This window comes from Dipodomys merriami, unplaced genomic scaffold (genome assembly GCF_024711535.1).
Source record: "Dipodomys merriami isolate MVZ:Mamm:240054 unplaced genomic scaffold, mDipMer1.0.p SCAF_3, whole genome shotgun sequence".
Taxonomy (NCBI): domain Eukaryota; kingdom Metazoa; phylum Chordata; class Mammalia; order Rodentia; family Heteromyidae; genus Dipodomys; species Dipodomys merriami.
In genome coordinates, this window is record NW_027204492.1 from 2,157,774 (window position 1) to 2,182,513 (window position 24,740).

The 24,740-nt window shown below is 47.0% G+C and overlaps 1 protein-coding gene across 1 annotated transcript; it reads left to right on the forward strand.

Annotated features, from left to right (window-relative positions):
* On the forward strand, positions 1-7,790 carry LOC138839301 (paraneoplastic antigen Ma6E-like). Its single transcript, XM_070038877.1, has 3 exons — positions 1-139; positions 4,257-6,817; positions 7,189-7,790. Exons 2-3 carry the CDS (start codon positions 4,301-4,303, stop codon positions 7,192-7,194), a joined length of 2,523 nt encoding a protein of 840 aa, XP_069894978.1. The 5' UTR covers positions 1-139; positions 4,257-4,300; the 3' UTR covers positions 7,195-7,790.
* The last annotated feature ends 16,950 nt before the right edge of the window (positions 7,791-24,740 follow it).

Consider the following 24,740-nt stretch of genomic DNA (forward strand, 5'->3'; position numbering starts at 1 on the left):
GTCACGCGCTCCCAACTGGTTAGAACCGGTCCAGACCTGTCCAGGCAGGGGCTGCGGAGGCGTTGGAACAGTCTTCTCCTCACGCGTGGGAGTCGGCCGTTCGACCAGTCCTGTGGCACGGGACCCCAGAGTGGCGAGAGTGAGCGTCCGGGCCCAGGTTGTAAGGGTGTGGGGCGGCACCGCTATCCCCACGGGGTCCCCGAACGGTGTTGAGGAGTTGGGGGGTGCGGAACGGGGCCTGGGGCCTGAGAATTGGGGCGGAGGTGAGGTGCGGTGGGGTGAGGGTTCCGGCCGCGTCGGGCCCTCGGGTGGAGGCAGTGGGTCCCTCGGGCCGGCCAGCCCGCCGCACTACAGTGAAGGTTCCAGGGAAGGGCAGGTGGGCCGTCGTGCTCTTGTTGGTGGGTGGGGGTCTGGGTCGGGGGCTCCGGGCAGGTGGGACACGGGCTGGGAGCTGCGGAGGGCTGTGGGATCATGGCGCGGCCTGGTGGTCACGGCCCGGCCCGGGGCCTAGTGCGGGGTGGGTGCGGCAGAGCCCAGGCTGGGCAGCCGGGTGAGGCCGCGGCCAAGGCCGGGCCGGAGCGGGAGGTGGGGCTACCGGGGCCACTGACGGCCAGTCGGCCTATGGCTCTGGACGCTCCACAGGGTGGGAGTGGAGCTGCGGCAGCTAGCGGGCCTTTTGGAGGTTGGGCCCCAAAATCTTGAAGGTTTACCGGCCGTTGGTAGCCTCGGTGTTAGGGTTTGAGGAGGTTTGAGGACCACACGGAGCCTGGGTCCCTGTCCATGAAGAGATTTGCAGGCCTCGCGAACCCTGGGTCTCAGTTTATCAGGAAATTTGCATGCCGCGGAGCCTGAGTTTCAGTCTGTGAGGAGATTTGTAGGCCGCACGGAGCCTGCGTCTAGGTCCGTGAGGAGATTTGTAGGCTGCGCGGAGCTTGCGTCTTAGTCTGTGAGATTTAAGGCCTCACGACCTGGGTTTCAGTCTGTGAGGAGATTGGCAGGTTGCTCGGAGCCTGCGTCTTAGTCCATGAGGAGATTTGCAGGCCGCGCGGTGCCTGTGTCTCAGTCCATGAGATTTGCAGGCCGCGGACCCTGGGTTTCAATCCATGAGTAGATTTGCAGGCCGCATGGAGCCTGTGTCTCAGTCCGTGAGGAGATTTGCAGGCCGCAGAGCCTGGGTTTCAGTCCGTGAGGAGATTTGCAGGCCGCGGAGCCTGGGTTTCAGTCCATGAGGAGATTTGCAGGCCGCGGAGCCCTGGGTTTCAGTCGGTGAGGAGATTTGCAGGCCTCGCGGAGCTTGCGTCTCAGTCTGTGCAGAGATTGGCAAGCCGCACAGAGCCTGCTTCTCAGTCTGTGAGGAGATTTGTAGGCTGCACGAAGCCTGCATCTCATTCTGTGAGGAGATTTGCAGGCCCCGCGGAGCCGGCATCTCAGTCCGTGAGATTGACAGGCTGGGCGGGGTCTGGGTCTTGATGTTTGAGGAGATTTGCCGGCCGCATGAAGCCTGGGTCTCAGTCTGTGAGGAGACTTGCAGACTGCGCCGAGCCTGTGTGGCCTCACTGAACCTTGCAGGGAGTCTGAGTCTGTGAGGTGGTTTGCAGGCAAGGAGCCTGGGTGGCGGTGTTTGAGGAGGTTTGCAGGTTTGCAGAGCCTGGGGCACAGAACGTGCCCACTCTGGGGGGGTGGGGTGGGGAGCAGGACAGAAACGGAGTTTAGCGATAGGGCTAGTGGGTTGTACTTGGACGACAGTGGACCCCCCCCACCACAAGTAAGGTCTCCATACCTGCAGCCCCTCCCTCTCCACTTCGGGGAACACAGGTCTCAGGTCTAGCATCTTCGAATGGCCAGCGGCTGTGGGATCACCAAGGGGAGGCTGTGGAGTGGAAGGCCTCGTGTGGGATGGGGAATGGGCAGCGGGTGGCAGGCATGGCTTCCAGGAACTGAAGGTCTTTGGGGCTGGTGGGGGTGGGAGGCGGGCTACAGAGTGGCAGCAGGAGCCCCCTCTCACCCCCAGATCGCCGGCTAGAAAGGCAGAGCTGTGAGGGTTGCACCAGGTATGGCAGCCTTGTCAGGTGGACAGAGGCAGATATGTGTACTCTGTGCTGCCTTTTGGACCCCCATTCCACCTTGGAGCTGCATCCCTCTGCTGAGGGGAGCTCAGGACAAGCCCTTGCATCTGAGGCCAGCTGATTAGGATGATGCTGATTGGGAAAGTCTCAGGTCAGGCACATGGGGCAAATGGACCTATGCTCACATGGGCCACTAGAAGTCTCCTGGATGGGCAGGTGCACCTGGACAAATGCAGTCCTTTACAGGCCACAAGGCAGCCTGGGTGGCACACTGGACCAGAGAGAGGGATTTAGGGAGGATGATGGGTCATGTACATGTTCACCACCCTAAAATTCTTTCCTGCCTAGAAGAGACCAGATCAAGGCCTTGTCTGAGTGCAGCTGTGGAAGACACCAAACCACAAATGGAAAGGCCTTGGGCCTTGACAGTGTATGTTAGGGCAATTTCCAAGCACATTGGGCATGGGGAGAATGGGAAGCTAGGCTAACATGAAGGGCAGGGGTCTCCCTGATGACCAGAAGGAATGCAAGAAAGGTGGAGCTACGGAGGCCACATGGGGTATGGACCAGGACCTCCAGTGGGCTGGAGGGAGGGACTTACGGAGGAAGACTGGCCAGTGTGTGACCTTCATTCCAGAAGCCTCTTCCTCTGCCTGCATGATCCCAGGTCAAGGCCTTGTGTCTAAAGGTGGCCATGGGAGAGACAGTTGTTGATGGGAAGCCCTTTTAATGCATGATGTGGCCTCAATAGCCAACAGGAGAAATAACTTCCAAGAACATTACAGATTGGGTGGGGGAAGGGGTGTCAAGGGGTTGGTCAGGGGGCAAAGTTTACACAGGGAAAGTTCTGACCTGTCCTGGGAGCAGTGGCTGTGGACAGGAGGGAAAGGCTTCCTGGCTGGTGAGCTGGACTGAGGCTGGAAGGACAAGGATGTCCAAAGTTCTGGACCTCATCCAGTATTGTTGAAGCTTGCAGCTCGATTGGGCAGGGCACCTGCTGTGACTGAACACCCAGGCTCCACACAGTGGGTGGGGCACTCTGCCAGGACCTTGGCCGAGAGGTAGGCTGAGGGCATGGCCCTGAGTTCCTGGCTGATGAGGAGCCAGAAGACACAGGGTCTACCTTTCTAGAAGTGCAAGTCTGCAGAAGAGAAGGCCTTCTGGCTGCCTGGCTTAGAGTGGTGCCCATTGACCTTCAGGTGCTGTATCTTGAAGTGCTGCAGCGAGGTGGTGTGCCTTGAGGAAAGGGAGAAAATGGCCATTGTTCCTCTGCACTTCTAATGACCAAGGCTCCAGGTAGTCTTTGTGAGTAGGCTGGATCATAGCTTCAGCCCACGACTTACTTCCAAGACTGCTTGGGCAACATTTGAGTCTGAAATAGTTTTCAATAAATTAAAAGAATTGCGTTTTTACTTCTCTGGCCACAGTGAAATTCCACTTGAAGTTAATGATGACGTGTCAAAGTGTTTGCAATTCCATAGGCCAAAGAGGAACTTAGAAGGGATTTCAAACTCAAGAATATATAATCATAACTTTTATGTGAGTGCCCATGGCTAACACACATGCCCAGCTAGAGCAGAAAAAAATCTGAGAAAACCCTGCCTCCTGTTAACCAGAAAAAAGTCTGGAGATGTAATTTGTAGAATGCAAGTGAACAAGTAAGCCCAACCAGCATGAGGCCTTGGTTTCAGACTTCCATAATAGCCTGTGCAGGCGGGATCAGAGAACAATAGGGTATTTTCTTAGAAAAGAGAATGCCTAAGATCTGTGACCCCAGAATCTACTGAAAGAAGCTAGGAAAACAGGAATAAAAGTAAATCTAATAAAAATCAGTCTACATAAGAAGTGATTAATGACAGGAATTCAGACAACTAACAGCACATAGAAGTTGATTTCTTTCAGAGTGCAGAATTTGTGAGTGCTAACAAAAAAGAGCACCAATATCAGAAACAAATGGAGACATAACAGGTCAGACAAACACTAAAGAAATACTAAGGACAAAGTTACACCAAATTTTTGGAAACTTAGAAACTGACAATGCTTAGGGGCAAAAAGAAACTTAAAATAGGAGGAGGAAGTAGTGCTTGCTTCCACACTGTACGCAGGTGTATAGAGAGTGGCAGGAGCTGTTGCTGATCTGTCTTGTACTAATATTCCTTTCTCTCTTTTTTGTCTCCTTTACATTCACAGGGCACCAGAGAGACTGCAACAGTCATCTCACAACCCCTCCCACGATGCTTCCCTCCCCCATGTACGCTGCTAAGGTGTTGGAGATGCTGAAGGAGTGGTGCCAGTTGATGGGTGCTAATGCCCAGCGCTCACTGCTCATCCTGGGCATCCCTGATGATTGCCAGGAAAATGAATTCCAGGTAGCTGTGCAAGCTGCCCTGCAACCTCTGGGCAGGTACCGAGTGCTCTGTAAGACCTTCAAAAAAGAGGTCAGCTCCATTGTCGCTTTAGTGGAGTTTGCTGAGTATTTAAACCACAGTCTGATCCCCAAACAAATACCAAGCGCAGGGGGTCCATGGACTGTGATTTTCCTGCCCCAGTGTCCTGAGGATGAGTTACAGTACAGCCCCAATTTCCCTGCACAGCTTAAGGGGCAAGCAGTATCTGGAGCTGGAGATGATGAAGGAGCTGCAAGTGAGGCAAGAGCTGCAGAAGAGGCAGGAGACATAGGTCAGGCACCCTTAGCTGTGAAAGGACTAGCATGTGTAGAAGGTGATTCTGTGGAGGGAGTTTTGAGTGTTGAGGAAGGAGAGTCTGTTGAGGCAGTGGCTACAGTTGAGCATACCTCTACAAGTGTGAAGGGAAATGCCGTTGGTATAGATGCTGGGAGTGAAGAAGTTACAGGAGATGAGAAAGGATCTGGGGACGAGAAAGGAACTGGGGGTGAGAAAGGAGCTGGGGATGAGAGAGGTTCTGGGGGTGAGAAAGGAGCTGGAGATGAGAAAGGTTCTGGGGGTGTGAAAGGAGCCAGGGATGAGAAAGGTTCTGGGGGTGTGAAAGGAGCCAGGGATGAGAAAGGTTCTGGGAGTGAGGAAGGAGCTGTTGAGGAAGGATTTGGGAGTGAGGAAGAAATTGTTGATGAGGAAGGATTTGGGAGTGAGGAAGGAACTGCTGATGAAGAAGAATCTGGGAGTGAGGAAGGAACTGACGATGAGGAAGGATCTGGGAGTGAAGAAGGAACCGACGAGGAAGGATCTGGGAGTGAGGAAGGAACTATTGATGAGGAAGGATCTGGGAGTGAGGAAGGAACTATTGAGGAAGGAACTGGGAGTGAGGAAGTATCTGGTGATGAGGAAGAAACTGGGAGTGAGGAAGTATCTGGTGATGAGGAAGGATCTGGGAGTGAGGAAGGATCTGGGAGTGAGGAAGAATCTGGAAGTGAGGAAGGATCTGGGGGTGAGGAAGGATCTGGAAGTGAGGAAGGATCTGGGGGTGAGAAAGGAGATGCAGGCAAGAAACAAACTGGAGGTGATAAAAGAGCTGCAATTGAGGAAGGAGCTGGAGGGGAAGGGGAAAGGGGAGTTGGAGGTAAGAAAGGAGTTGGAGTTGAAGAAGGAGCTACAGGTGACATGAGATATACAGGTGCTATTGGGGCTGTGCGTGTAGCAGGATCAGCAGCTTCCAGTGAGGAAGGAAAACTAGTAGGGACAAATGGGGCAGGAGCGTGGTCCCTTCCTCCTCCATTGGAAGACACCACCTACCAGGAGCTGAGACATTTTTCTGGGTTGGAAGACCCAAACAATGAGGAAGAATCCTTTGAAAGCTGGATGGATCATGTCAATGAAATTCTAAGCCTATGGTATCAGGTATCAGAGGGGGAGAGGAGGAGGAGGCTGATTCATAGTTTGAGTGGTCCTGCCCTGGATCTGTTGTCTGGAATTTTGGAGGAACATCCAGACACCCCTGTGCAGGAGTGTCTGGTTGCTCTTAGGCAGGTGTTTGGGAACAAAGATGTAAAGATGTCTTTGAGGTTGAAAATCCTGAATTGCTCCCAGTGGCCTCAGGAGACTCTCTTTTCCTATGTGATGCGCCTAGAAGGCCTGCTGCAGATGGCCTTAGAGAAGGGAGCGATCCATCCAGGTCTCATTGACCAGGTGCGAGCCCGGCAGGTGCTGATGCGGGGCCGTCTAAACCAGTTCTTGCACGGCAGCCTGAGGAAGATGTGGGAGGAGAGGAAGCCACCGGGTTTAGTGCCTCTGCTGAGGCTCATTCAGGAGACTGAGACATTCCGTCTAGCTCAGGCTAGTAATGAGTGGCCCCGCCTAGAAGGAGGAGCCAGAAGGCAGAGAGCTGATCAGGCTGCTGCCCAGGCTGCTGTCCAGTCTGTGCGTGAATACAGAGCTACTGCTGAGCCTGCCTGTGCCATTAAAAAGGGCTCCACAGACAAGAAAGGTGCCCACAAGGCAGCTCCTGACCCTGTCCATGGTGCTAACGTCATTCCTGATATGAAAGATGCCACAAAGGCAGGTGCTGCCACTGGCACTGAGGCTAAAGTCCTCTCTGCCACTCAGGAAGGAGAAAGTGCTTCTATTCCTGCAGGCCAAAGCCAGGCAGAAGCCACTGAGGCACTAGGGGGTGACAACCCAGCCCAGATGGGTGTTGCTTCTGGAGAGGGCCCACGAGGGCCTAGCTGTGGGCCAAAGAGCCTCACCCAGGCACGAGAGCAGGAAGCCGAGGAGTCCCAGCCAGAGAAGCTCAAGGACATCGGAAAGGCGTCTGAAAACGAGGATAAGAAAGGGCAGGTAAGTCACCATGAGTCTCCTCCCTGGGTACATGGGGTTAGAAGACACAGGGTTTTCCTCTTGTATCAGGCAGCGGCATCCTAGACTCATGGAGGTGAGGCCAGAAATTGGCTTGAAAAGCCCCAAAGCAACCCCCAGGCCTCCATAACTTGCCCTTCCAGGCACCCTGGAAGCTCCCAGTGAGGGACGAGTTCTGACAGTGATGGGGGTGCCTGAAGACTAGACTGGGAGATGTTAGGGTAAAGATGTCACCAGTGTCCAGCCTAGGGCAGGTCCTGGCCCACATGGGCATGTGCTGCTTGCCATCCCATTCAGAGCTCTGTTTGCTCCTGTGCACTGTTGTGAGCTCAACCTCTGCTTTCTTGGTGTAGATTTAGCCCTGTTGCCTGCCGCTGGATCTCCTGGATGTGTGTGTGTGCGTGCGTGCTCTCAGCTGTTTCTTCAGAGGCCTACAACCCAAATCCAGGTGCCAGCAAAAAGAGTGGACGGCAAGCGAGTGGTTGATGCTCACCCCGTGACCCAGGATTTCAACATCGGACAGGAAGAACTGGACTAGGGGTGGTTGGTGGGGTGGTGTTGTGAATATGGTGTTTTGGTGTTCTGCTTCTCTTTGTTCTGTTTATTTAGTTGCCATTACTGGTCTAGATAAGATGTTTTCCTCTTGGCTTCACCGTGCCAGGCACTGCCCTGTGTCTGGCTGCTCTGGGGCAGGGCCACCACCCAGTGGTTTATCTCCACAGAGGGTCTCTTGAAGAGGATGGATGGGCATTGCAGAAGGCCGTCCTGACAAGAGGCTGATCTTGGGGCTCTCAGAAAGAAAATTGTAGTGGGAGATCCCCAGCTCTGGGAGTTGGCCTCAGTAGCCCTGGAGGAGAGGAAGTGAAGGCCTGTGGCCACTAGAGACCACGGGCAGTTCCTATCTGCCTTGTCATCTCAGTGGTTTTCAGGGAATGTTTTTCGTCAATAAAGTGTTTATGTGTGTTACTACTAAGTTTCATCTCTGTTTGGATATGAGTGGGTATGGAAGTAAGGGCTTCTTGGCTAAAATTGGGGATGTCCAGGAAAAGATCTGTGAGGGGCTGTGAGAGCACCTGCGTGAGCAAAAGCCAGGCAACAGCAGACTGATGGTTTTCAGGGTAGGTGGCTGCCTGGCTTCCCAGGGCACTTAGAGAGACCCCAGGAATAAGGGAATCAGATATTGAGGGGGCTCAGGAGATAGCAGGCAGGTCACAGGGCCTCATGATCTATAGCAGTATTGGGTTAAGGGGTGCTTAGGGCCTCCAGATAAGTCATGTGTGCAATTCCAAGCTGGCAAAGTAGGTTAGAGGAAGGCCTCAAACTGGCTTGGGTCCTGGAATTCTGCCTCTTCAGCTACTTTTGGGAATTCTGGAGAGAGGTGTGGCTTACCCATCCCCTCACACAGCTGACCCTCCCAGAAGACATGGCTAATTCTAATTGCATCCTCCCCATTGAAGTGTCTAAGGAGGGAGTGCACAGGTTGTTGGTCATAATCCCCATCAGGAGCCACACAGTTTCCATGGCAGGATAAGGGTAAGGGCTGGCAAGGGAATAACACCAGTCATTGGTAGCTCTTTGTCTTTCCCAGGGACAGAGGGCTTGTGGATGCTGTGCTGTGATGGCTAAGTAGATGTGACTGGAGTGGTGTGAGGGAGTAAGCGAAGGTATATATGATGTGGACATTCACGGGAGCAGATGTGTTCATGTGAATTTCCAAGTATGTGAAACTAAATGAGAGTGAGTGTATGTGGTTGTCGATGCCTATGTGTTGTTGAGAGTGTGGGTCACTGAGAATGTGGGGGAGTGGGTGTGTCTGAAAATGAGAAGGCTGTGAATTAGGCTGAAGAGAGCCTAATTCACAATCAAGAGCATCCTGTCATGAGAGGGGGCTCTTGTAGCTGGTGGCAGAGGAGCCCGATTGGGTCACTCCTGGTGTGTGAGGCAGAGCTCAAAGGGGACAAGGAGGGGTTGCACTGGCAAGGCTGTCTCCTGAGCTTCCATCAATATCCACCTCCAGGTCTGATGGGGGACAGCAGGTTTGGGTTTTTTCTGGTTTGGGAGTCAGCCCTGGACCTTCTGAGTTTCCTGTGTCCAGCTGCAGCCTCCACAGTGGACTTTGTGTATTCCTGGCCTCCACCTACTGCTCTCTTCAGATTGCCCACTCTTGAGCCCCTCGTGGTCGCTTTCTGTCCTCATCCTGCACAGAAGGGGTGACAGGACCTCCCCCAGGCAGCCTGACCCTCCACAGCCCTGGCCATCAGCAGGCCTAGGATCTGGTCCAGAAGACACAGGTCCCTAGAGGTCACCCCATTCCCAAGCGTCAGTCCATTCCTGAGCAGAATGACTGGGCTTGTATCTCTCCCCTCACTCTTGGCCCATTGATAGGGAATCACGTGCACTCAAAACCCTGACACCCTCATCTCAGAGTAGCAAGGTCAGGAAAAAGCTGAGGCACCTGCCAGCCACTTTGCTAGGCCTCAGAAGTTGTGCCAAGGTGCCCTGGTGCAGGAGCCCTTGCTATGTGTCCTCCCAGGTTCTCCCTGCCCAGGTCATGTGCAGGTACATATTTTTCTTATAAGATTTTCCTCACTAGAAGCTCTGGTCATTTGGAGCATAGCCCTTCCCAATGGTGGGGGTTGGGGCACCTCCTACCTTCAGAACCTCATCCATCATCATGGAACCTGGGCAAAATGTGTCCCCTTGAGAGTCAGTCCCAAGAGTACTTTGTCTGTGGGTGCCAACATCTGCCTGCCTGGCACTGGACCCCAGAAGCCTGCCTGGGCTCACACATCTCACCAAAGCAAAGCACAGGCCCTTATATCCCCAGCAGCTCTATGTGAGCCATAGCCTACATAGCAAAGTAAGGAGATCAGCCATGATCTGCCTATGGGTGATGGTGGCCAGATTCCTCTGCATCAGGGCTGAGAGGGCGTGACAGATCCACCCCAGTGGTTCCTGTGTCCCTGTTCCAGGACACACTATAATAGTTTAGACTAGACCCTGTTGACTTTCTCCTTTAGCCCTAGCTCCAGGTGCCCTGGTACAGGCTCCCACCAGGGCCTGGCCAATGCTCTACCAGCCTAAGCTTATGCCATGTCTCTTGATTCTAAGTATTCCCACTTCACTCCCTCTTGAGGGTGTCCGCTGTCTTCTGGACAGCTCTCAGGCAAGACTGTCTTTCAGGATTAATAGTCAATTCAGGTGACACTCAGGATGGGCATTATTTTTTTGGCTGAACATGGAGGTGAAGCGAGATGGGAAGGACTAAGGCAGAACTTGAGCATACCTGTCTAGCTCAAAGCCTGACTATTGCCCCAACCCCTATCTGCAAATCCAAGTAGTCTGAAAGTCTGGAGATGTGTGTTCTAGTCCCTAGCATGGCTGACATTGTGGAAATTCCCTCATGTCCTGGACCACTGTCTGTGTGCATTTTAGAAGTACATACCTCTCCACTTTAGAGTCTATCTCCTTACTGTGAGGAGGCCAGGCCACTCATTCTCTACTGTGACTGACTCTTGCCCTGGCAGTGTTGGGTGGCTGTACCAGTTTATTCCTTTGTGTTAAAGCATTCTTTGTTATGACTTGTTTGGAGAGCACTCAGAGTGATCCAGTTCTATGGTAAATGGGGGACTACATGCTATCTTGTTTAGCCACAAGACCCTAATGGATGATCCAACCCAGCTGTCCAAAGGAGATGGCAGTGGCTGGGTGTCCTAAGCACACAAGCAGGGCAGCCATAAGGAAAAAGGTATCAGGCAGCCTGATTAATAAACTAAACTGGGAGGCAGGGCCTTGGGGACAAGAATGCAAAATTAGTTTAGCTTTGTGGGAAAGGATCTCTAAGAGAAGTAGAGTGGTTGTACCCCTCTCTTCTTTCTTTTCCCATACCCTTGTTGCTATCTATCCTGTCTAAAAAATACCTCATCCAACCTGAAATACAAGAGGCCTTCTAATGGGTATAATGGCTTAAGTGGCTTTTGAAAGATTGGGAATGGATAGATGGAAGTGCCAAGAAGGCTCGACCTGGTCATAGACAAGAATCCCTGGAGATATGGGACAGAAGTAAGTCTTGTAGACCTTGAGGCCCAGGCCCTGGATATGAGGACAGCCTTATTGCTGCTTATTTGTTACTACGAAAGAAAAGAGGCATGTTCAGAGGGTACGAAGGCCAACATCCTGGGGAGAAAGAGGGAGAGAGGGAGAGGGAATGAGAGTTTAGTACCATCCAAACTTACCTGCCATAGGTCCACATGGCTCAGGGTCCTGACGAGGCTAGTAAGGAAATGCCTTTAGCCTACTGGATAAACCTGCTCCCAGGAGGGATCAGACAGCCTTAAGGATGAGATTTTTTTTTGTCAGTCATGGGGCTTGAACTCTGGGCTTGGGCACTGTTCTTGCGCTCTTCAGCTCAAGGCGAGCGCTTTACCACTTGAGCCACAGCGCTACTTCTGGTTTTCTGGTGGTTTATTGGAGATCAGAGTCTCACGGACTTTCCTGCCCGGGGTTGCTTTGAATTGTGATCCTCAGATCTCAGCCTCCTGAATAGCTAGGATTATAAGCATGAGCCACTGGCTCCTGGTGAGGATGAGCTCTTTTGTTACCAAAGAGAGTTCTCAGGTTTGAAATATTCTTCCTATAGAAGGCCAGCCACTTCTCAGGGTGGCTACTGAGGGCCAGATTCTGTGGCAGCACAGAGAAAAATCATTTGATGTTGTACACTGCAGGAGACTGAAGTCTTCCAGAAAAGAGGCCATACAGGGATTTCTCTCATTCTTTTATAGGTAGAGGTGATGTGCAAAATTGACCCTTGTGGAGCACTATCTTCTTCCAAGGGACTTCCTTAGGCCTTTGCATAAATCTGCGCTCGCTTTGTTGACAGAGGCCTGTGCCCTTTGGTGAGTCAGGCACAAGACACTTGGGCTGTATGTATCTGCCTGTGATGGGTAAGGGAGCACTAGACTGGACTGGAAGCAACTTGGAAGCTATAGAACTCAGTCTAAGGGAATCTATGGGCAGAAACAACAGTTCTGATCTTGGTCTTAAAGGGCCAGGTGAGCCATAGTTGGTGGAGAGCCCAGGATGAAAGGATCCCCAGTGGCAGAAAGTAGGGGGTCCTTGAGTACCAGAAACAAGGAAGGTAGTAATGAGGCATGAGGCTAGATAGAAATGCACATGTCAAACTAGGAGTGAAGGATTTTAACACAACAGGTAGAGAGGATTATCTTTAAATATGCTGTGGAAAAGTACATGAGTGGTCTGTATCAAGAAAGAGGTCACCAGCTCCAGCTGTTACTAAGGGAACCATCATCAAGAGTGGCTAGAAAGCATAGTAGAAGGACTGAGAATCCGTGAGAGCTGAGAAGAATCCTCTGCTTAATAGAGTATGGTTTCCAAATATAGCCATATTAGAAACATGGGCTATCTCCTGCGGTCACAGCCACAACTTGGTAACGTTTTGTGGCAAAGGTGACTTTTCCGACCTAATTAAGGTTGTATTAATTATTCAGTTGTCTTTCAAACTAGTTGTAGATATTATCTTGGTTCTCTGCTAGGGTATTGGTTACTCACATGTACCTTTATAGGCAGAACTTTCTCCTTGCCGGGGCAGAAGGGGAATCAGAAAGATTCTTTGCTAAGACAGACTCAGCACACCATTGCTCGTTTGGAGCGTGGGGAAAGTCTGCACACACAAAGTCAAAAGATTGGAATAATATTGTCACAAGCCACAAAACCACTGAAGTCTAGGAAAGAAGTCTAGAACAGATATTTCTATAAGAGCCTTCAAAGGGATCAGAGCCTGCCAATATCTGCCTCTTAGACGTCTAACCTCTAGAATTAGGAGACAATCAATGGCTCTTTAATTCACTCAGCTGTGGTATTCTGTTACAGAAGCTCATTCCTCATGCAGCATAATTTTCAAATGGTGCCCATAAATCTTATAATGTATAGACATGACCTTATATATTTTTACAACTTGTTTTTGATGTCTAAGAAGATAGTTGGACACGTAACCTCCAGGAAATTCACCTGTACACTTAGGAATGAAGGAGGGAACAAAAAACTTTGATCTTGTGGACCTGGTCTCAAAGGGTCTACATATTCTTGGGATCCTTTAGAACCCCTGGAGAACTGTAGTGCTACACCATGCTTTCTGGGTTCTGTGGACATGCATATTGTACTGACCCCAGTGACTCTTCACATTAATAGTGTATTTTGTGTTTGTGGATGCTTGCTGTTTAGCTATCCTGTCTGATACTATTTCTTCATGGAGAACTATAGTAATTCTGAAAACTCAGACAAAAATAGTAGTTAGACCAGTGCTATAGAGAAACCTGAAGACTGGGCATGGGGTCTCATATTCATGAACAAACATTTTAAGACTCTTTGCTACTGGGAATTCAAAGCTAGACAAGGCAAGGTCACTTTCCTTATACAATAAGCACTCAGAACAGAGGCAGATAAAGATAAAAGAAGATATACACAAGAAACGGGATCATTGGTGCAGGAGTAGTAACAGACTGTCAGAGTGGATTATTGCTGAGGATGATAGGCCACAGAGAAAGGCATCTCTTGTGGGAACATCTGGAAGACGTTCCATCTTCCAAAGCATGCATGCAGGGAAGGTCCCCAGGATTGGGACCCCACTGGGCCAAGTTGGGATGGTAGAGAAGACAGACCTGGGCACAACTGTGCCAGCCTCTCCTTTCAATATTCAGAAATACAGTCTCTCTCTGTGTTGTGCTTTGGGGGAGGAAAGCGTTAGAATTGCTGAAGTCCAGAAAGAGTGCAAAGCTTGATGTGATTACCTGGATTCTAAGACGTGTGACCCTATATACACTAAAAATTGAGTGACAGGAAAGTAAAGCAAGCTCTGTTGGGGGAAGGGTATCAGCAGAAGGGTGAAAGCCAAATAGGTTGAAGGACAGTGAATATGTATACATAATTAATGCATATATATACATATATTAACCTGTTGAAATTGTATATGCTCTTTAAACTTTTGTGGACCCCCATTTCCTCAACTGTAGAATGACTATAATGATATCTTCTAGGAATGTCAGGACTGTTAGTATATTACAGTGCGCATAAAATACAGAAGCTCATCTCATACTCTACCCTTAGAGGTACTGGCTGGCTACTTCTGTGAGCACTGTCTTTCTTCCATGTCTGCCCTTGACATGGAACTGGGGGACTCAAGTATCCCCCTTGCTTCTTGGTTGTGTGCATTTCTGTTCATATGCCATTGCCCTCCCTTTTCAGAACCTCTTTCCTCATCTGTGGGATGGGATTATAAAATATGCTCCAAGTAAGGAGCAAAAATGAAGCAAGATTATAGGATGATTATAAATAATGGGTGACCATCTTTCCCTCCTTCCTCTTCTTAACTGCTAGGATGGTCCTTCTGTGTGTTCTCAGCATCACCCCGCAGGGCTGCCCCTGAACACAGGGCACCATTCCCACCCATCCTCAGTATTATATCTACATTTTTTTCACTGCAACTGTGGAGAGAAGCAGGTGGCTGGTTTCACCTGCTGAGACTGTGGGACATCATCAGAGTATAGTCAGTAGAGATACCAAGGATCCAAAGGACAGTGTGAACATAGGCCAGAAAGTAGGATCTGGAGATGTTGAGCAGTGATAGGCAGCGTGTTTGAAGGCTGACGAGCTCCCTGTACCTTCTGGTCATGGAAACTGATGAACCTCAGACCTGGACTCCATGTGGGTAGAAGTGCAACTAGGTCCTTAAGGAAAAATAGGACAATTTAGGTGCTAGGGCTTCCATTTGGAAGAATTATTTTGACTTATCGGTTCAAAGGTATTAGACCATAATGGCAGACCTTATGGCAGCCAGAAGCAAAGAGGTGGTAACATAAAAGGACCAGGACAAAGTATAACCCCCAAAGATCTACTTCCTCCAGTCAGGCCATACCTCCTACTTTCCATCTCCTCCCACTGATATGGCCATATTATAAACTCATCAAGGATTAATCCACTGATCAGAGTCCTTAGGATATATGGTAATTAGAAATGCCCTCACAGACAGGTGTGCTTTACCTATCTCCTAGGGATTTTTCAATCCAGTCAAGGTTGATAAGTAAGATTAACCAACCCAGGCAACATTTGTGTGAATGAACATTGATGAAAGGTGTGTGAAGAAGAGGGATGGGTTACCTGTCAGGACAAGAACCAACTCTGAGATCACACATGCTGGCCAAATAACACATTTTCTGTTTCGTTGTGTTCAGAAGTGAGGTATCTTAATCAGCTCCTTCATGATCTCTCCAGCTTGAGGAAATTGTCATATTTAGAAGAGATTATTTTTTTGTCTCCTTGGATTCTATGTTAGCCTGCCATGTATTCAAGAACATAGGTTAACTTTGGATTCTCTGTAGAGCAGATTCCAGAAGTGTGCTAAGATGACAGTTGTATCAACAACTGGAAAAGGTAGTCTCTGATTTCTCAATCATTGTTCTAAAAAGGTGTCTTCATCCCAGGACCCTTGCTCAAGAATCTATATCCTTCTTATCTGTCTGAGCTTCTCCCAGTGGGCAACCCAGTTGGCAGTGTGAGTGCAAATGGACAAAATGGGAATTGAATCCAGGTTCATCTGTTCCCATGGATTCAAGATAGAGATTAGGGTTAAAACCATCAGAGTTGCCAAGTGCCAGTTGCTCATGCCTGAAATCCTAGCCTGTGATCCTCAGAGGGCTGAGGGCTGAGGATCTCAAGATGCAAAGCCAGCCCAGGCAGGAAAGTCATCAGACTCTTAACTCCCAATTAACTATCAAAAACCAGAAGTAGAGCTATGGCTCAGTAGAGCACTAACCTTGAGAAAAATAGCTCAGGGACAGTACTCAGGCCCTGAATTCAAGCCCTAGGATCAGCACATATGTATACATACACATATCTGAACTGTACACTGCTACTAAGAGACGAGAATCAAATACATTAGTTGAGGATTCAACTGACTCAGCTCCTGTCACAGGGCCTTCCCATGTGCTATCTCTCTTGGCTAGACCATGCTTCTCCCAATATCTTCACAGCTTCCCCCATCTTCTTCGGCTCTTTGTTCAAATGCCACATTTTCAGGGCCTTTCCAAGGTCACTCTTTATGAAACAAAATAGCACTCCCTCCCTGTGCTCCCTCTGCTTTGTTGCCACCTCCTAGCACTATTCCCATCCAATGCCTTTATTTGAGATTAGTATTTGTCTCCTTCAGGGTCTTCTTCCATTTTGTTCATTACTAGACCTTTGGTGCCAGACAGGTCAAAGGAGCTCAATGCATTTTGATGATGCAATGAGACAGGATGAACAGAATCAAGAGCTGGGGAGGCCTGTGGCACTGTATCAGCACAGTAACCTCCATGTAACTACTCACAACGTACTGCCCGAGGATATTGGCAATGAAAACCCTTGCATTTTGAACACTGATAATAGAAGGAGAAAAATATCAGGGTCTCAGCCTCCATCCTGTTTATGAAACCTTCTAGCTCCAAGGCCGATGGCCTACTGCATCCTTGGAAGTCTGATGAGTTACAACTGAGAGATACAATTCGAAATGAATGAATGTCCTTAGAAATGAATGTCCTTTATGTCCCAAGAAAGACAAATGTGAAAGTGAAAGCATCCATGCCCACAGACAGGTGACCATCACCATCTCTTTGCCAGCCCTTCTTCAGACATTCAAATTCAGTCTTTTGGAGGAGAAATTATTCAACTCGAATTTATGAAGTTAAAGCCTATGGCCTCCTGACACTAGCTCTCCATAGATTAAAATGCCCTTCCCCTGCCCAAAGCTTCCGATACAGTAAAAATAAATAATGAACAAATACCATGAAGTTTTTCTTCTTTTCCCCATCTCCATCTAGTATCACCCCATCTCTCCTGCCCCTCTTCGAACCAAAGCTTTTACCCAACAGTCCATGCCCTGTCTTCACAGCCACTGGCTCCAAGCTCAGCATTTGACTTGCCTCTACCCCTCCCAGGAACTGCAGTTACATGCTCTGAACTCCCCTGCCAGGATATCCTAGACTTCCTGAACAACTTTAGCTTCTTAGATCAAAGGTGACCCAAATGTAGCACACTATTTGATTCTCTACAGCCTATGAGCTAAGAACATTTTTAAATGGTTTAAAAAATCAAAGCAAGAATAATATCTCATTATGTAAAAAAATGGTATGAAATTCAAATTCCAGTGTCCCTAAATTAAGGTGTGATGGTATATAGCCATATCCATTTTAGTTACGTGTAGTCTGACGCTGCCTTAGTGCTTCCATGGTAGAGTTAAGGCTGCAAAACTAAAAATATTTATCTTCTGGCCTTTTGGAAGAAAAGTTTGCCATCCCTGCCTTTGTGTTCCTTCTGTTTGTAAGTGCTGATCCTGCTGGTATTTCTTACCCACTGTTTTGCCTTTGGAAATGGAGGTAACTCGTACTCATTTTGTCTTTCTCACACAGATCTCACTTTTTTATCCACTGAGGAACTCTCACTGTGGCATGCTGCAGTCCCCTGGATCTTAGCATATATCCCACTTGTTCCTGATTGCTTGCTTCAATATCTCCAGTAGGCACGCCTTTCAGAAGCTCAGCCTTTAGCCTAGTTATTGGCAGAGGGCATGGTGTTCCCCATGTGTTTGTTGAATGAATGAATGAATGAATGTGCCTCTGTGTTCAAGCTAAATAGGCTTTCAGTTAGATAAACACCCGAACTTGACTTTGTGGCTGACTGGAATAACTCAATTTACATTCCTGCTTCTCCATAGATGAGGAGAGAAATAGCAACGCTCCCTCTTTCTTTTTCCAATCTAGAATGAGTCAATCCGAAGGACCAGACTGTTTTCCCACCCCACATGTGTGTATATATTTCTACTCAGCCCAGAGCACTGTTTAGACGATGAAACTATTTCTGCTCTGGCTCACTGAAGAGCAGAGAGGAATCCAGGCAGCTACTCACAGTGGCCAGCCAAGCTGAAAGGACAAAGCAGGCTGTCTGGGAAGCCAGTTGGTCTGCAGGCCCCACATTCCCATAATGAGCCTTGGACCCAGCCAGATCAGGTCAGATTGCTCAGCTAAGAATTCTGGGTATGCTGGAAGGAAATGCTTTCCTTTCAGTAATTCCTAAGGAATCTGTTTGTAACTTCCATCAGGCCAGTAATGGTCTTGGTTATGAAATCACAGTCCCTGAGAGGATCTTTCTGTTTTCTGGTTATTCTCACCCTGGATTTTGAAGGCAGGCAGTAGGAGCACTGAGGTAGCACTGGAGGCCAAGAGCCTTGCCTCTTCTATGGGCTGCATATCTGAAACTAAGTGGTGTCAGAAATCTCAGTTTCTCAAATCTTTGTGGTTGAAATCTCTTACCATTATGTGTGATGTGGAATGTCAGTGTGCCAAAATTAAAATGTTTAGTAAGTGTCTCATTTTCTTTTATCTTTTTTAACTTAGCAAGGATTTATTTTAGTATAACAGAGTAAAAGTAGGAAGAAAGAGAAAAAGAGAGAAATGTTTCCTGTTCTCCATGCTGGAAATAGGAATTAAAGACTCTTCTTTTCCTTTTCAAAACTTATATTGTGCTTATAGACATGTCATAGAATTTGCTCTCATGAACATTTTTTGTTCAAGTACTGGGACTTGAACTCAGAGCCTCTTGCTCTGTCGGAGTTTTTGTTCAAGATTAATGCTCTGCCACTTTTTTGGTGGTTTAATTGGAAATAAGAGTCTCATGGATTTTCTTCCTAAGCTGCTTTGAATAATGATTCTCAGATCTCAGCCTTCTGAGTAGGAGGAAGAGGCAAAATGTGCTTGCCTGTGTCTTCCAGGGATGATTGCATAGACTGCCACATGGGTGACACACAGTCATCTACCATGGGCCAGTCACATGGTTACACACTTCACTGTGGGCAAGCTAGAGAGTGTCGTCCTGGTGCTCAGCCGCCCTGTGTCCGGAGAAACCTTCTAGTTCCACAGGCAGGCACAGTGGATGACTGCAACGGAGACGCCTCTTCCGCCAACCATCCTGACACTCCACCCCGCTCCCCGCTCACCTGCTTGCTCAACCTTCCTGACACTCCACCCGGCTCACCTGCTTGCTCAGATCACCCTCCTGAGCCCAGCCAGGCCCCTTCCTTGGCATGTGTGTGTGGGGGGGGGGGGGTCGCTGTCTTCCCCCTGGGTGTGTCTCTGTCTATGTGTCTCTGGGTCCAAATTTCCCCTTTTTGTAAGGACACCAGTCTACCCCCATGACTTCATCTTCATGATCATTTCATAAAGGCCCTATTCCCACATAAGGCCACATCCAGAGGTGCTGGGTGACTAGGACTCCAACATAATGTTTCTGAGGGGAACACAGTTCTATCTACAACAGTTTCAAACACACACAACTATAATTACTACGAGTAGTGTAGTGATACAGTTACTTCCTCCCATATTGAAAATCAAAGGCCAATTCCGAACCATTACATTTCCTTTCTCCAGGATTTGGCCCATGATGAAAACAAAAAAGGTTTACATCTTCTTTTCATTGTGCAGGAACTCAGGACATGGATGGCAGGTAAACAAATAAAGTTTTCCATTTTCAAACAGTATGATTGGACATCCAAAGTTACTGACAGATTGGAATATAAGAAGCTTATTGAAATATTCAGCTCAAGACAAACAGCTGTGGTTCTAACACATGGGTAGGACCAGAACAGAAAGGAAGAGGAAGAGGCTGTGCCCTTTGGGTGGGTGGGTAGTGTACAGAAACCAAAGATGGGATTCCCCAGTAAACAAGTACGTATAGAGAAACCTCTGGAAAGGCAGTCAGAGGCTTCAGGTTTAGCCTGCGTCCCAAAAGTTAGCTATATGCACATCCTTTTCCCCAGCCTCAGAAGACACCAACTTATACATAAATCTCAGATTACTTCTGTTGAACTCTGAGTCTGTGATACTTTGATAGGGCAGACTGTGCAATGTTTGCAGCACCACCTATATGATGTTGGAAAGGGATGGGAATTCTAACCCCAAGAAGAAATGAATCTGGGATGTAAGATGAACACAAAGAAAATTGAATTGTTTTGTCAACTTTAAATGGGAATACAACACAATAATTTACAGAGCAAAGTATAACAGTAATAATTAAAGTGAATTTTAGTGAAAACAGAAATATTTCTCACTGATAGAAAATGGTTACTTTTTCCCATGTAATCGCCATATACTTTAATGAGAATATCCTCAGAACTCAGTTAAATGTTTGGAACATGTAAGTGCCTTACATGAACCAGGAGCCAAGAAAATAAAGATGATCAATTTAATTCTGCTCTCAGGCACTTATCAAGGGCATCTTAACATAAATAGAAGACCAATAATCACTTCTCTGAACACACCTCATGTTAGTTTCTTGTTGCTATGCAATAAATAAGAATAAACAGGGGGCTGGGAAGGTGGGTCCGTGGTAGAGTGCTTGCCTTGCATGTATGAGGCCCTGGGTTCGATTCCTCAGCACCACATAAGCAAAAAGAAAAAAGCTGGAAGTGGCGCTGTGACTCAAGTGGTAGAGTGCTAGCCTTGAGCTGAAGAGCTGAGGGACAGTGCCCAGGCCCAGAGTTCAGGCCCCATGACTGGACCCTCCCCCCCCAAAAAAGAATAAACACCATGTATTAACATGGCACAAATGAATAATATTCTAGTTCTTGAGCTCAGAGCCAAAATCATGCCACTGGGTTAAAGTGAGGGTACAGGTAGGTCTGAGTTCTTTCTGATGCCCTATAGTGTACAACATTTTCCTTGCCTCTTCCAGCTTCTACAGTCCTGCTGCCTTTTTTTGGCTTATAAGCCAAAATCACATCTCCTGCTCTGATTTTTCTGCCTTTCTTTCCCCATTTAAGGGTCTGTGTGATGACATAGGACTACCTATATGCTACAAGGTAATCTCCCATATCAAAACCCTTAAGTACACATACAACACCCTTTCTGCCACATATGGTGACATGCTGACAAGTTTCAAGATTTGGGAGATAGATATCTTTGAAGGCAAGATGGAGAACATTGTTCTAGGTATCACACATTCCCAAAACACTTCCTGTAACAAACCAGAAGGGTGAAGATTTAGACAGCAGCACCAAGGATAGCTCCTCCCCCTCCTCCATACTTGGGAATGAATTTAGGGTCTCACATTTTCTAGGAAGGCATCTATTATTATTATTATTATTATTATTATTATTATTATTATTATTATTATTATTATTATTATTGAAAGTAGTTGTACAGAGTAGTTGCCATTTAACAAAAGTTTATGAATACAATATATTTGATCAATGTCACCCCTTCCAACATTCTCACCCATCCCTCCCCTTCCAATGCCTTCCTTCATTCTTCTTAATATTATAACATATATATTGGATTCTTGACTGCATTTTCTTCCCTCTTTTCCTCTTCTTTCATTTGACCCCACCCCATCCTTTTTGAGTGCCCACTTTCTGGTGTTTTATTTTGATGAACTTTTTTATTTTGAGATCGCCCTTGAATCTACCTTATTTCAGTTAATACATTTGTATATACTTGCATGCCACCCAATGTATTTACTTATGAGTTTGTAAGCTAAATCTAGCTTTCACATATGAGGGAAAACATGCATCCTTTTTCTCTCTGGACCTGACTTGTTTCACTTAACATATTTTTCCAAGTATTTCCATTTCTTTACAAATGGTACATTATCATTCTTTCTAATGGATGAGTAAAATCCCTTTGTGTGTTGTGTGTGTGTGTGTGTGCATGTGTGTGTACGTGCGCATATGCCACATCTTCTAGCCTGGCCTTCTCCCAATTGACCCATACCCATCAGTTTATGTTTTCTCTTTTCAGATAGGATTTCACATTTTTTGTTCAGACCAGTCTTGGACCCCACAATCCCCTTATGTATACCTCCTACATAAATGGGACCCAGGCATGCACCACAATGCTTGGTCTACTGGTTGAGATAGATTCTTGTTTTTTGCCTGGGAAGGCCTCAAACTGTAATCCTCCCAAGTAGTTAGAATCACAGGTGTGAGCCAATGCATGTTCATTATTGTGGACAACTTTTGGGTAAAAGTTATGGTTTCTCAATTTAAGTGAAATAAAACCTCAGTAATGTTGGCAAGGGAAAACTGCTCTGATCTTGTACCAAACATGACTCTCTAGCTTTGTAAGGTAAAGTTCAAAGTCTCTGCAAGCTGGATAGGAATAAAACCAGATAAAGACACTAAGAAAGTGTCCAACTTTCTAACCTAAGGCTGGGCAAGACAAGGACACATTGAAAGAACAGTGCTGAGTTCATGACCACACTGAAAGAAAAGGTGACTGTCAACTGATGCTTTGTGAAACTTAGCAAAATAGTTTCAAATTTGCTATCATGTTGAATGTATAGACCAAGTGAAAACTTTCCATGTAACTTATTCTGAAAAAGTCCTGAAGATAGGTAGGGTAGATCCCATCTATTCTCCTCATTGAATCTCTCTTCTCTCTGAAGACAAAGCACAGAGAAATGTTTTATGTAGCTAACAAACATTTCTTCATGGTTTTAGCTGCTGCTCACTCTTGCTTTCTCTGTGCCACTCCTATTTTGATTCTCTTTATTTACCATACACAGTGACTATGTGTTATGATCACCCTCTTTCCCTCGTCTCAGTCAGTCACTTCACTACACATTACTATAGCGCTTTCCAAGCTGAAGCAATCCTGTGAACCTACCACCACAATACACTGACCTCACCATCTTTTTATTATTTCTTCTCTCGTCATGTCCCATTTATGACTGCCTACTTTCATAGTTTCTATCCATCATTAATTTTGCTTCTCACTCATCGATTCACACCTGCTATGCATTCTGCCTCTTCAGCCACTGACACAAATGATCACACTCATCTTGGAAGTTAGTGCTGCCTCCTAGATGCTGGGTCCCATTCCTTATTACCTACACAGACAGATTCTTATAGATTTCTTCCTTTTCCTCTCAACATCAGCACACAAACACAATTAGTTTTTCCATCTAAAAACAAGAAAGGTAATTTTTAAAATTTAAATTAATTTTAACTAATACATAAACATATGAATGTTGTATATATTAATGGAGTACTGCATGATATTCAGTGCACATCTACATTGCACAACATTTAAACAAGGTTAAACATGTATTTCCTTAAAGATTTGTCTTTTCTTTTTTTGGGGGGGGGGTCCGGTTTGGGGCCTGAACTCTGGTCCTGGGTGCTGTCCCTCAGCTCTTCAGCTCAAGGCTAGCGCTCTACCACTTGAGCCACATCACCACTTCCGGCTTTTTTTCTTTTTTCTTATGTGGTGCTGAGGAATCGAACCCAGGGCCTCAGGCATGCAAGGCAAGCGCTCTACCACTGAGCCACTTTCCCAGCCCCCAGCTCAAGAGATTTTTAATGATCATTTTTTGTATGCTGGAACTGGAGCTTGGACTCAGAGCCAGGGTGCTGTTCCTTCACTTTAGCACTCAAGGCTGGCACCTTACCACTTGAGTCACACTTCTATTTCTGGCTTTCTTGTGTTAACTGGAGATCAGAATCTCATGGCCTTTCCTATATAAGCTGAGTTTGAACCCTGTTCCTCAGATCTCAGTCTCCTAAGTAGCTAGGAGGTTGAAGTTGGGAGTGCAATTTCAAGAACAATCTAGGTGCTGTGGAAATCCATTACTGCCATGTTGATCATTGATTTATGATCAGTGCTATTAATTATACACAGCTTTAAAGATGAAATAGCTCATATTTAGAGTTAATCCAGTTTATATTCAAGATCACAAAATATATAATACGTACATACATTCATACATACATATGAATTAAAATAGAGTCCTTTTCCATAGGTTAAATCCCACACTATACATAAAACACTCAGAATAATAAAAGCAGCCTTCTACCAATGTGATCTAAAGAGAAGAGTCTGAAAAACATTTATACACCTGGTCTTTCCACCACCCTCATTCATTCTATGAGACATTTTATGGAGCTATTATGAGCTCTATATTGCAGAAGGGCCCTCATTAATTCTTGGTTCCTCATGGAAACACCAGACTTTCCAATGTCCTTCCAGTCATGTGGATTTCCTGAAGCTTATTCTTGAGTAGATTCCTAAGAAAGAATTCATGGAAACACCTTTCTGCAAGATTTTTCACACTGGTGAGAGTTTGCTGCATTTACACTTCAAAAGTGGGATGGACTGAATTCTAAATTCTTCTGCTCAGACATCTTTCCGCCTATTTCCCACATTTTCTTCTGTCAGAGAGGATCACTGTTGAATATTTTAAGGACAATTTAATCAGTTTCTATTATATACTTAATCTCTTTGACTGGACAGCCTAAGACTTACTTTTTTTAACGTTGAACCATTTTACTCAAATACATCTTGGTTTCACTGGTTCTGGGTTGGTGTCCCCAGGTACTTGGCATGCTCTTTCAGTCTGTGGTTTTGGATTTTCATGCCCACAGAAGGTTTTACCCATTTTGTTTCCTTTGCTTTTTGTTTTGGGGGATTCATAGTGCATGTATATGAGATTTTCTTATTTGTTGTCTTCTAAAAATTCTATTTTCTTTTAAAACCTCTTCATCTCTCAATTTCTCTTACTTATTTTAAAATACACCTTTATTTTCTTCATCCATTTCCTTGGTGATAATAGTAGATGCTGCATTTAATCATTCTTGGGGTCTTCAGGGCCTGGGCACTTTTCTCAATCTTTTGTGCTCAAGACTAATGCTCGGGGCTGGGAAGGTGGCTCAGTGGTAGAGCGCTTGCCTTGCATGCATGAGGCCCTGGGTTCAATTCCTCAGCATCACATAAGCAAACAGAAAAAAGCTGGAAGTAGCCCTGTGGCTCAAGTGGTAGAGCACTAGCCTTGAGCTGAAATGCTGAGGGACAGCGCCCAGGCCCAGAGT

Coding starts and splice junctions, on each gene's coding strand:
- LOC138839301 (XM_070038877.1), top strand. CDS start 4,301: ATGCTTCCCTCCCCCATGTACGCTGCTAAGGTGTTGGAGATGCTGAAG.